The sequence below is a fragment of the Mesocricetus auratus genome, unplaced genomic scaffold (genome assembly GCF_017639785.1).
Source record: "Mesocricetus auratus isolate SY011 unplaced genomic scaffold, BCM_Maur_2.0 Super-Scaffold_100011, whole genome shotgun sequence".
Lineage (NCBI taxonomy): Eukaryota > Metazoa > Chordata > Mammalia > Rodentia > Cricetidae > Mesocricetus > Mesocricetus auratus.
The window spans coordinates 23,261,631-23,275,069 of NW_024429195.1; the positions used below are offsets into that span (position 1 = coordinate 23,261,631).

General features: G+C 41.7%; 1 protein-coding gene across 4 annotated transcripts in view; it reads right to left on the bottom strand.

Moving 5' to 3' along the window:
- Positions 1-13,439, bottom strand: part of Intu (inturned planar cell polarity protein) — a 73,563-nt gene that overhangs the window by 13,454 nt on the left and 46,670 nt on the right. For 3 of the 4 annotated variants that reach the window (XM_021226899.2, XM_040754465.1, XM_005069687.4), the window contains exons 8-10: positions 10,269-10,458; positions 3,840-3,893; positions 834-896 (exon numbers count right to left, since the gene is read on the bottom strand). In XM_021226899.2, coding sequence (XP_021082558.1) covers positions 834-896; positions 3,840-3,893; positions 10,269-10,458 — 307 coding nt within the window. The remainder of the gene's footprint in view (positions 1-833; positions 897-3,839; positions 3,894-10,268; positions 10,459-13,439) is intronic. The other variant, XM_021226900.2, reaches the window with a different exon arrangement.

The window sequence follows — 13,439 nt, forward strand, 5'->3', positions numbered from 1 at the left end:
AATCCACACTTTTATCTGAGTCAAACTGCAGATAAAGTTTGACAACCACAGGGACTCAGAAGACAGGCTCTCACACAAAGCCAGATCACCTCAAGTGGGATTACCTTGAATGCTTGGTACAACCAGGACTAGAAAAGGACACAGGGTCAAGGTTAGCATAGACTGATTCTTTTCTGTGTACCTCCTGTATCAGCTGATTCTATGGTAGGGATGCTATTCGTTGCTTTTAGAGATATTACTAAGTGAAAAACTTAAACTGACTTGATTCTTAATGCTTTACATGGAAGTAGTTTCTTGATGCCACAAGATGCAATACATGTCACTCCTGAAGAAGTTAAAAAGAGCAAGGACACTACTGCAAAAGGAAATCAAGAATACACTGCTGGAGATTGCTCAGTGGGTTTCGGCACTGGCCACCAAGCCTGATGACCTGAGTTCGATCCAGGAATGCACATGGTAGGAGAACAACTCCTTCAAGCTATCCTTTGACCTTCACATATGTTCTGTGGCTCATGCACACATACACCGAATACACGTAATTTTCTTTAAATTCTGGAAAAAAAGAACATATTGCTCTTCTCTTTTATATACCTTATTCTTTTAAGTACTGTTTCACTTCTGTACATTTAGAAATGCCTTAGCATATAGTAAAGTATAAATATTTACTGTATTTATAAATCTCTGAAGTCTTATTTCCAGTCCATAATCTTGTGACTACACAGAGAAGTAAAGTGGTAACATTTCTTCCATGCACGCAAAAGTCTGAGAAAATTTACTTCAGGTCTATGTACACAGCAGTTGGATATTGACAAATATTTCAAGCTTCAACTTACCTTGTAAAACAGAGAAGATCCCAAAATTGTGTACAGCCGTCTCATGTCATAGTAATCCTCAGACTGTGGGGAAATCATAGTCGATTTATAATGTGGTACTCATTTATTTTTAGTAAAAGATAAAAATATTCTAGCTAAGCTGCAATAGTTCAAGTAGAGATTATATTGGGTTTCTCTGTGTAACAGTCCTGGCTGTCCTGGAACTCACTCTGTGGACAAGGCTGGCCTCAAACTCACAGAGATCTTCCTGCCTTTGCCTCCTGAGTGATAGAACTAAAGGCGTGCGCCACCACTGCCCTAGAAACAACTTGTTATGGCACCTTTGACATCAAATGTTAAAGGAAGGGGACGAAAGTGCAGTATGTTTACTTGTCTAATAGTCTTGTGGTCTAAACATAATAGAACACAGCATTTGTTCTTCCATGAGGACACTGACAATAACTGTTATGACAAGAAAGCTCCTATTACAATCCACAACATCCAACATTATCATGCACTACTTTTTAAAGGACAAATTGGAACAATTTATTTGTGGGCAAGTGAATGATATTTAAAAAACCAGAACACACACTCTATTTGAGTAATCCCTCCTTCTACGGATCTATAAGATAATTCAGTGAATTGAGACATTTTTGTAAAAGCCGATAGTGAATTATTTGGAATACAAATTAGAGATAACGCCACATTCGGAATGAAGGGATGATCAGCTAGGTTTGATGTTGTGTCAGAGAACAGTACAGGTTTTAGAATGGTGCAGGCATAAAGGTTCCTGGATGCACTACTCAGTAGAAAACGCAAGTTCCAGAACGAAACAACACTACATCTGAGTCTTGCTGAATGGTGTGCACTCTCCCACAACTAACTGTGATATATACATCCATACACGTGGGGTTTTGTGTAGGAATGTAAGGCTACAGAAATTCCAAGCTCTGGGAGCAGTTACTCCTCGGATGCCAGTAGGAAAGGATAAAGAGAAACATTTGTTCTTGCCACTTCCTGTGCATCTGTAAATTTTATCCAAAACATAGAGGAAATGAAAAATCAGAAATAACCTAAGCATTTTTGAAACTATGTCCCATCCATATGGTACACAGAAATAAGAGGAGTGAACAACACTGGGCGTGGTGGCACATGCCTGTATGGCCAGAGCTTTGGAGGCTGAAGCAGAAGGTGGGAGACAGAGACGGTAACATCAGCTCCTTCATGTCCGCTGCTGCACAGATTTGCCTGGGTGAGTGTGCCGTGTGTCTTATTTCCTCATATCTTGCTCTTCCCCTCTTTCTTACTATATTATTTTCAACCACCCCAGATATACTTCTTCTGTAAATAACTTCGGAATGCACTCCAAGGGGCTGGAGAGATGGCTTAGAGGTTAAGCGAGCTTATTGCTTTTGAGGAGGACCCAGGTTCAGTTCTCCACACCCAATGGTGGAGGACAACCACCTGCACCTCCATTTTCAGGAGATCCTATCCCTTCTTCTGGCCTCTGTGGGATCAAGCATGTACATGGTACACATACATACATTCAGCTACAAACACAGACATAAAATATTTTTTTAAAAAGAATATACTCTAACAGAAGACATCTTAAGAAAACATGTAACCCTAATGCCAATGTTGAAAGATTTATTCTCGTCTAACACATGGCCACAAGCACTAAATTTCTTTAATTGTCTCACAAACGTCTATGTATGTATTTATTTATTTAGAGACAGGGCCTCACTATGTAACCCAGGTTAGCCTTACTTGAGATCCACCTGCCTCTGCCTCTTGGAGCTGGAATTAAAAGTGTGTGCCACCAGGCCCCGCCTCATCGATATTTTGAAGAAACTTGTTTGAATGAGAAGCCAAGGAAGACTATACAGTGTACTTGGTTGTCTCCTCAAAGCCTCTGTCAGGGTCTTTCTGCTCTTGTCTCTGCCTCCCTCCATCTCTGTGATTTATTTGTTGGAGAATATATTCCGTGTTCCCAGTCTGGATTTAACTGATTATAACTTCCCTTCTACAAATAGAGTCACTTGATATGCCCTTTACTTAATGGTGGTGGATGATGTAATGTAATGCCTCATTCAGGTATTTCATGGGTGGTCTGTGTATTTCCACACTGCAAATAGTGTTCTGTGTCAACCTCTGAAGGCAGGATCACATGGGATGTATACCTCTAGGCATATTGGGGGGATTATCTTGGGTATCTTAATATATACAGGGAGACCCATCTTAACAGTGGGCAGGACTACTCCCTACACAGGGATCCTGGACTGTATAAATGGAAGATGGACGTCAGCACAGTATTTTATCACAGCAGAAGATAAAGACTCCAAAGCAATTACTGACAGGGTACTTCCTGTTGTCTTCTTTATCTGTGTGCTCACCCTGACGTGTGGTTCAGACAAGAGGAGAAGCATGAATGTCTGGTTCTTCCCCACTTAACACCACTTTTCACAAAAGTGACTTGGTCCCCCTCTTCCGAAGCATTATGGACTTACAGACTTCAATACCCTAGATGCTGAGTCATCATCTAATGGTTTCAGGCCCAGCACACATAACCTGTGCCAGTTCTGGAACATTCCATGTCTCTGAGGAACCTAGCTTCTTGTGGTGAGGAGTTGCTTATACACAGTGGCTTAAGTGTTAATGGTATTTATTGTTTGCTAACAATTTACCAGTTGGTCTTTTCATTGAGGAGACCAAGAAAACAGAAATTTTAAAAAGTTGAAAGTCACACTGAGAGTTTCAAGTTTAGTTCAGACTTACAGTGTTCTCAACTCATCAGGTCTCCACCTGTGTCCTCACAAAGTCCTAGTGTCTTTTAGTTAATCACTGTCTAAGCCTCATAGCACACGTTGTGCAGACAGTATTTTCAGCTGAATAGAAAACCTTGGGACAAGTAGACATTTGCCAGTATCAAAACAGAGGCCGAGTACTCTAAGACCACTTGCCAGACAGAATGATTGATTACAAGCTGAGAGCTGAAGCAGCCCCTCGTGAAAATCGTCCTCCTCTTACCAGCTCTTCAAAGTCGGCAGCTTCAAGGTCACTTAACACTGTGTCCAACTCCACCTGTGTGGACATATGAGGAGCATTCAGAACTGCCTGAGGACTGAACACATACCTCTCCCTGTCACACTACTCAAGAAATATCCCCAAATGGAACATGCTATTTTTAAGCTTTGTAAATATAAAACATTAACTTATTCAACATAAGGACTTTTTATTAAAAGTTGCTGGAAAATGATAAAAAATCTTGTGACCAACACAAAACAATTTATGAGATTAAAAACTGCTTTCTTGTTTTAAGTTAATTTTTTAAAACTTGTTAGACTAAGCAAAATGAAAAAAAATCACTATTAATGTGCTCAACCTATTTCAGGTTTTTCCCTTTTCCTGTATATTTTTGATCAGTTGAATTCCTGAAAAATACCAACATTCTTCCTTGTTTCTCTCCTGGAAACAATGTTTTGAATAAAGCGTTGCCAATCGTTATTCAGATTAAAACATTAAGTCAGGAGTTCCCCTGGGATCTGGCACAGCTTAACTTCCCCACAGAGTTATTAGACAAAAATCTTTTACATAGGATTTGGCTTTGTTTCCATGGATATTGCTGGAACTCTTCCTTCAAACATCCACGATTTAAAGTAAAATTAACCAGTAATGCATAAATGTGTATACATACAAAAAATAGCTACTTAAACATGTAGCATATACACTATGGATAAATACAGATCCCCCTGTTTTTTCTTCTTCTTCTTTTTTTTTTCTTATAGGCTAAGGCGTGCTCGGCAGGGCTGTGTCTCACACTGTGTTGGCTCTGAGACAACAAAAGCTCCTGAGACATTAGTCTTGCCTTTCAACGCTTTTCACACAGGGTGACTTAGTACTCATCTGTGACCCACTTTTTTCTGCACCTAGCAAATACTTTGTGTTCTCTTGTTTGGTGAGAACCTTTACCCTGTGAAAGACTGTCAGACAAAGGGAACAAACACATGTGATTTTGATCTCAGGCTGTTCTGTGAATGCTGCTCTACTTGGTCTTCAGGCTGATGTTAGACTAATATAACCAGCTGTTCCTGTAGAAAACAGGTAAAATGTTGTCCCTCTAACAATGCCAGTGTGCCCCAGGAAAGCATGACTGAAAAAAATTCTCAAACACCTGGGAAAGAGCAGACTTCCTCATATATAAACTTGGAACAAAGTAAGTTATTTCCAAATTAAAACCAAATACTTCCGCTGAACATTTGCCAATCACAAGTTGCCTCATGACTACTTTTTAAACCCGTTTTTAATGGGATTAAATTCCTTACTATTTTCATTAAAAGATATGTTATCAATAAAAGCTACTATTCTAAGACAGTGGAAAATCTCAAAGAAAGGAAGAAAACTTTCTTTGAGCTTTTTGGAAAAAGTTCTGGGGCTCTGGTTTCTTGTTACACATGTAGAAAGCCTGAAGTGGGTATTCAGTCCAAACAAGTCAAAAGCTGAACAGAAAAGTCAACTCTTCTGTGTCTTGAAGAAGGGCAAGAACACAGCACACTGCTAGCCTCAAGATCCAGGAGACAGACAGACAGACAGACAGACAGACAGACAGACACACAGAGAGAGAGAGAGAGAGAGAGAGAGAGAGAGAGAGAGAGAGAGAGAGAGAGAGAGAGAGAGTGTCAGGCGCTCACTCACAGCTGCATAACAGACACAGGAGCACAAATTCCAACACAGCCAGGGCCAACACAAGAAAACCTGCCTTGTAGTTGGCAAGTTGCCAGAGGCTCCACGTCGTAATTTCCACGGTTGAAGACTCCATGGAAACCCAGGCTGTTGGGTCCCCCAAGCTTTTGTGAGTTTTCCCACCAGGAGCCTAACCAAGTTGCCCCAGTGAACGCTCTCCTAACTCTGACATGAGGAAGGAAAGGAGGCACACTCTAGAGCGCTTGGCTATCCTTAACAAAGTCTGCTCCATGGAGAAACTAGTTAACTACAGCACAGCCCAATGGGATGCGGCAGACCTGGGGGTTAGCACAGCAACAGCCTTCCTCACTGCAGAAGAGGGAGGTGCAACCTCCTATGTGAGAGGAGAGAGATGCCAAACCCTCACTCAGGCTAGCTAGTCAGCCTGTCTCAGCAGAGGGGAGAGGAAACCTGACGAACAATGCTACAGCCCACAGTCTACCAACCTCCAGGCTCACTGAAAGGCTAAGCCTTAAGCATGTGCCAAGGGCCAAGGACACTTCCCCTCCCAACACTCCACCGCCTCATCAGCAAGGCCTACGTCTAGTGGTCCTTTCAGATTTACAACATGCCCAACTACCAAGGGGAAAAAAATTACCAGGCACCAAACAGCAATCCCACAAATTCCGGATAGGTACATCAGATAAGATATGGCTAAGACTAGACAAGCCTGAGATATTGTAATTGACAGTCAGGAAATCCACGCAAGAAAAGAAGACAAGGCAAGCTAAGAAGTAGTCCCTATGAAAGAACCAACAGGAAGTGCACCGTCAAAAGCACTGTAGCAGTAATGAAGGCCTTTGAGGGCAGAGCTGTGATTGGGTGTGGCCATGGTTAGGACTCCTGCATCGCACAGCACTCTCTGTGTCAATTGTGGTTAGATGTAAAGGTGTACTATGAGCTCTAGAACAATGATTAAAAGCAGCAACAACAAACAACAAAAAAAAGGAAAAAATTACGTGAAAGTTATAGCTACAAAAGACAGAAAACAAACAGAACACAAGGGGATGAACACTGAACAGTGGCAACAAAACGAAACCATACCAAGTATGACTATCATTTCCTTCAATTTCGTGTTATGACTATTGTTACACAGGTCAAAAGAAGAATCCTCAAGAAAAATTCAAAACTACTGATTGTGTGATATTTTGATTACATTCTGATAATAAAGTTTCCTTTGAGTTAAAGGGATGAGCTAGCCACTAGCTGACCAAAACTAACCATAGAGGCCATGGAGGACTGAGGACAGACAGGAGACAGGAAGCAGTGAGGCAGGGCTGAGAGAGGACCTCAACCCTTTTGGACTGAGGAAGAGAAAGGAGGTCACTGGTGGCTTCTCTGTCACTTCTCTTATTCAGGTTCTTACTCTGATAGCTAACTTCCGATTGTTTATTAATAAAGAATAATTATGTAAATGCTTCAACTATTTTTTTTCAGTGCTAGGGACAAACCCAGGCCCTCATACATGCTATGCAAGTGCTCTAGCTCTATCACAATAAAAAGAAAGTCCAGACCAACCTCTATGACTAACACAGACAAAAAATTTCTCAACAAAGTAGTAAGACGGTCTGGCAATACGGTTTAGCTGGTAAAAGTACTTGCTGCCAAGCTTGAGGGCCTGAGTTCAATCCCTGGAACCCCAGTGGAGGAGGCAAAGAACTGAGGCCCATAAGTTGTCTCCTGACTTCCACAAGCATGCTCTACCACTAAGCTCACACATCATGACCAAACTGGTTTCCTTCCAGGAATTCAAGGTTGGTTTAACATACAAACCAGTAAGTGAGATCCATTACATAAATAGACTCAAAGGCAGAAATCACATGATCATCTCATTAGCTATAGAAAAGGCCTTTGGTCAAGTTCAACATCCCTTCTTGATAAAAACACTGTAGCAATTAGGAATAGAATGGATACACCTCAGCAACATAAAAACTACATGCAGCAAACTTACGGCCAACATTATATTCAAAGTGGGGAAAATGGAAAGCATTTCTTTTGCAATTAGGAATGAGGCAATGGTGCCCATTTTCACTACTCTGATTCACTACAGTACTCAAAGTCTTATCTAGAGAAGTAAGACCAGAGAAAGAAATAAAAGGTACACACGCAGGAAATAAAGCAGCCAAGTATCCCTATCTGCAAGAAAACCCCAATGATTCTGCCACAAAGTGCTTAAAAAGAATGAGTCATCTCCAGTAAACTGTATGGATCAAAGACTGTATAGCAATAGCCAACGTACCAAGAAAGAAAGATAAAACTAACCAAGGACAAAACTAACCAAGGAGGGAGGAGCCTTCTACAATGAAAACATTGAGACACAAAGGAAATGAATTGAAGAATGTACTGTGCATTCTTCCATCTAGCCTGGTCCCAGAGCCTTGTCAGTCCCAAATGAACACACAGGACACTACGTTAATTATGAAGCTGTTGGCCGTTTGCTATGGTTTCTTAATGGCTAGCTTTGACTTAATTATTAAACCATAATTACTAATATATATTTTTATGAGCTCTTATCTTATTGAGGCTGCCAGACTTGCATCCTATCCCCCCACCCCATCACATGATGACTCCCTACTATTGACTACATTTTCCAGAATCATCCTCGATTCCTAGTCCCACCTATCTTGCTTCCCTGTTGGCCAACAGTGTTTTATTTATCAACCAATCAGACAAACATATACACAGAAGGACTTCCCCCATCAGAAGAAGGCCTCGGAAGACAGCTCCCATGCTCATGCTCACATTGCTTGGATGAAGTCATTTTGGTGGGTCATACATGTCTAGGAAATTAACGATTTCTTCTAGATTCTCCAGTTTTTTTGGAATATGGGTTTTCAAAGTATATCCTAATTATCTTCTGGATTTATGAGAATTTGTTAACACTTTTTATTGCAATTGGTTAATTTGAATCTTCTCTCTCTTCAGTGAGCTTGGATAGTGTTTTGTAAATCTTGTTCATCTCTTCAGGTATTTCTATCACTTCCTTTGTGCCTTCCTGAAGCTCTTCTCTTTCTGTTTTCAGAGGGGAATATGTTCTATTACAAGGTTACAAAAAGCCAGCTCCAGTCCACCATCTAATCCAGAAAGTCAGTGTAAGCTACTGACTAAATTTTATGATTTATGATATCTACCATCATTATGATCATTATGATCTCTACCATCAGGTAGAGGGACCAGTGGTAGAAGGATGGACTATATATTGTCAAGATCAAGTTTCTTGAATGAAGCAATTATGAAACAGGGACAGGAGCCTAGGTGACTCTTAGCCAAGAAGCCAGCTCTTATTGGTGCCCGCTGATGACAAAGGGCCTGGGGGACTTGAGCCTCTCAAAAGTTAAGACACCCCAGTGGATGTGAGACAGGCTTCGGAGCCAGGATCCTTCTATATTAAAGGCAATGCTATCCAGTTACTTTGTATGTCAGAAAGTTCTGTCTTCTCATGAAAGCACTGGTGACCTAGGAAAGTGAGGTTGGGATATAGCCCAGTGGCAGAACGCTGGACCAGCACATTTAGACTCCCAGGCTCAAGTTCCAGGACTGGGAAAAGAAAAGAAAATGGTCACTATAGTCTGAGAATGGCAATTTACAGAACCAATATAAAAGATCGGAAGACAAAGTGTCCTGCACACGTGTGCTGATACCCAAGTCCTTCAACCTGTAATGGAACTTCCACAACTGTAACTGCAGCGTGGTTGTTGTGAACGCTGGCATGCCCCTATCTCATCTTGACATATCGACTTAAGTGATCAACAGTAAACTGTAAATCACTCAGGTACATGCTGAAGGGCTTCGTGAAGAATAGAATCTTGAGTAGGTTTTTCCAGTTACACAGTCTGGGTGTCTTCAGGAGTGTCACCTCATTTAATACTGAGAAAATGCTATAATCAAAGGAATTACATGGTAGGCCACATTGAAGGTTTTGAAGTGATCTTGTCAATTGTGTAAAGTTATAAGTGGTGCATGATTATGAAGTCATACTGAAAAATATAACTAGTATGTTCGGGGAAAGAATTGGGATGTAAGAGGTACAGGCTTCAACATCCAGCATCAAAAACAAAACAAAAGAATTACTTTGCTCTCAATGGACCTGGTATTCTTATTAAGACTGTCTGCTAATGCAGATCACCAGAGAATCTGTTTAGTTACAGTCTTTTAGTAGCACTAAAAAATGAAGTAACATTCCACACCTGCTCCTCTGTTCAAGAAGAAATCTGGACAGAAACATAAAGCTGATCTTGTGTTATAAAATCACAGTCACGAAATTGCCAAGTAAGACATATAGCTTAAATTTCTGAAAAGAATCCTGAGTTTGGAAAGCTTAAATATAAAATATGATGAATGAACCAATTTCTATTTTTAAAGGATCACTGGATCTCCTACTTCAGCAGCTTCTTCATTTGCTACCTATAATACCAAAGAACACACACACACACACACACACACACACACACACACACACACACACACACTAGCGCATGGAAGAGAAAGAGCGAAAAGGGCCGGGGGGCTCAAGAGCTCAATCCTGGAAACTAGACAGAGATGGAGGATGGAGGAAGGGAACCAAGCATACTAACCCAACCTCTGACCTGTACACACCACAGCAGCAGGCCTGTCCCAAGTAGGAAGTTTTTAAAATTATTTTTAAAAGAAAATGAGAGCTCAAGGCTTAGAACAAGGCAGATGGTTCTGATTCTTATTTAGGGTCCCTAAGATTACCTTGAGTTCCTGTGGAAGAGGGAGCCAACGGACTCCAGGGAGGCTGTCCAAAAGCACGGCACTGGCTGCATCATACTGCTGAGCACTAGGGCTGGCACTAAGATGCAACTTGTCAGGTTGAAGAGCTCGTTGAAAGAACAAGCTGAAGAAATGATCCAAATGAGGAGTGTTCTCAACCTGGCAAAAGGCACTGAAGAAACAGGAGCAGTTGTTGGTTGTTTACTCTTTGCCTCTTTTGGGGACCTGCCACCTCACTCCCAAATAAACACACATGGAGACTTAATTTTTACTTATAAATGCCCGGTCTTAGGTCTTAGCTTGGCTTATTTCTAGCCAGCTTTTCTTAAATTATCCCATCTACCTTTTGCCTCTGGGCTTTTACCTTTTTCTATTTCTGTCTATCTTACTTTCACTCTTACTCCATGGCTGGCTGTGTGGCTGGGTAGCTGGCAACTTCTTTTCTCTCTCCCTTCTTGATCTCCTCCCAGATTTCTCCTCCTATTTATTCACTCTGCTAGCCAGCCCTGCTATTGGCTGTTGGGCTATACATTAGACCAATCAGGGGTTTTAGACAGGCACAGTATCACAGTTTCACAGAGTCAAAAAAAAAAAAAAGCAACATGAAAGACTGCAATACATCTTTGCATCATTAAACAAACATTCCACAGCATAAACAAATGTAACACATCTTAAACTAACATTCCACAACAAGGAGCTGGAAGTGAGCTTAATCCATGGAGAGGTCTATCACCTTCTGCACTACTCAAGTGGACGGGTTCCATTCCAGCACTGAAGCGCTCTTCCTCCCTGTTCCCTTAGTGACAGCCACTGTCCCCTGTAGTGTGACTGGAGGCGGGTGTTAAGAAATACACTTTCTGTATTTAACAGGACACAGGAAGAACAGCTGGGCCGACCCAGAGGGCATGCGCACAAGAAAAAGGGCTGAAGTACACATTTCCATCCTCTCCATCTCCCAACCATTTACAACTCCTAGTTCTTTCAAGTGATGGAGGATAACAGAGATCTTTGCATCTTACTAGGCAGTTGTCATAAGACCAATCAACGGGCCCCTCTGAATTTTGGTTTTCAAGTCAAAATTGGGGTTAATGTGATCCAACTCACCTGCAAATCACCTAGTACTCAGCACACACAACTTCTGTGGTGCTTACTACGAGTACACAGGAACCAGAAAATAAGGAGCTAAGTTATTTTCCTCCTCATTTGAGGGCGCCAGCATTGGAGGGAGGGAAGGAAGTAGGGAGGAAAGAAGAGTGAGGGGGAGGGGACTGGAAGATTAAATAGCTGATTTTAGACATGCAAAAGCAATCCAGCATTAATCATGCTATTCCTTGGAACAGCTCAGAAGATGACACAATGGCTGGCTCATTTCATGACAAAGTAATAGTCACTGATTCATTCTGCAAATATTTAAGTGCCTACTTTGTTCCAGTCACTACTCTCTTGGCTAGGAGTACAGCAAGAAAATCAAGACAGAAGACAATGGACTCCAGTGGAGCACACATTCTGATGCAATGAGGCAAGGAGATGACTGGGTGTGGATGGGTGGTATGATTGGTCAGATGGTTATTTTAAAGATAGGATATTATGACATTGCTCAGGCTGGCCTAAACTTGTGAGGTCATGTGGCCCTTCAGCCTCCCAAAGAGCTGGGACTATAGGTATGCAACTTCATATCCAGTCAGTTTGCTGTGTTAGCGTAAATGACTAAGAAAAACTCTGATAATAGGCCATTTAAGGTGATATTGATATCCCTGTATGAAGAAGACCCAGCAGGAGGGAAGAGTACAGAGTCTGGGGTGGAGCAAATTTTGCCAATGTGTAAGGCAGGGGACTGGGTGAAGTTTGGGATCTAATCAGATAGGGAGGTAGGTGGGACCCAGATAATGATGTTGATAATTCTAACTACTTTATGGAAATTAATGTAGCAAGAACGAAGCAGGCCATTGTAGTACCACGGAGCAGCTGTTGGGCAGGAAAATGGCAAACACAGAGGGAGTGGATGCAGATGCTTGTTAGACAGGCTGGGACTCGATGAGGGATTAGCTGGGGATGGTGAAAAGAAATGTAGCTTTAATTTGCTCATAACACTAATAGGAACTAGCACACACATTTAAAATGATCCTTACGTCTTTGAACATTTATGCCGGGCAGTGGTGGCACACGCCTTTAATCCCAGCACTCGGGAGGCAGAGAAACCCTGTCTCGTAAAACCAAAACCAAACCAAACCAAACCAAAACAAAACAAAACAAAACAAAAAAGTCTTTGGACATTTACAAAACCTTTCTGAAATCTTTTTGTATGAAAAAACTTAATTAAAATTGCTACAAAATGTCACTAGTAACTGCTTATATCCATGTTGCTTTTTATTTTATTTTATTTTATTTTCCAGTTTAAATTTAGATAAGAAACAAGGTTGCTTCACAAGTCAGTTCCAGGTCCCTCTCCCTTTCCCTCCCCTCCTCCTCCCGTGCCCTCCCCCCAACCCCCCCCCCGTTATCCCCTCATTCCCCCAGGGAGAGTGAGGCCCTCCATGGGGGTGTCCATAGTCTGTCATTTCATATAGGGCAGGGCCTAGACCCTTCCCCAAGAGTTCAGGGTGAGAGTGCACCTCACATTGTTCTATGGGAGTCCAAAGTCCGTGTGTATACTTGGGATGGGTACTGATCTGCTGCCCAAGGCTCAATAGGTTCCCTAGGCCTCCTCACTGACACCCAGATTCAGGGGGTCTTGATCAGTCCCATGCTGGGTTCCCAGGCTGATGCCTGGGATTCAAGAGTTAACCTTTGTCTGGTCAGCTGTTTCTGGGGGTTAAACCAGCCCAGTCTTAATCCCTTTGATCATCAGTCCTCCCAACAGTTATAGTCCCATTTGTTTTCTTAGTTTGTCCTTCAAGTCCACACTTAAACAAGGTGAAATTATTAAATTTGCTGCCACTTCAGAGAAATTTTTTATACCAATAAAGGTAAAATTCAGAGAAAACAGATTCTCTGCCCTCAGTTTACTCTATGGGCCATTCAACAACTTATGCAGTTGGTTGACATGTATGAAATCCACTGCAGAAAGTTAATCTTTGATAATCTCCCAGTTTGTGGAAATATCTCAACTAGGGCACAATACTGCTTGCCGCTCTAATATAACTTGAAAAAGGC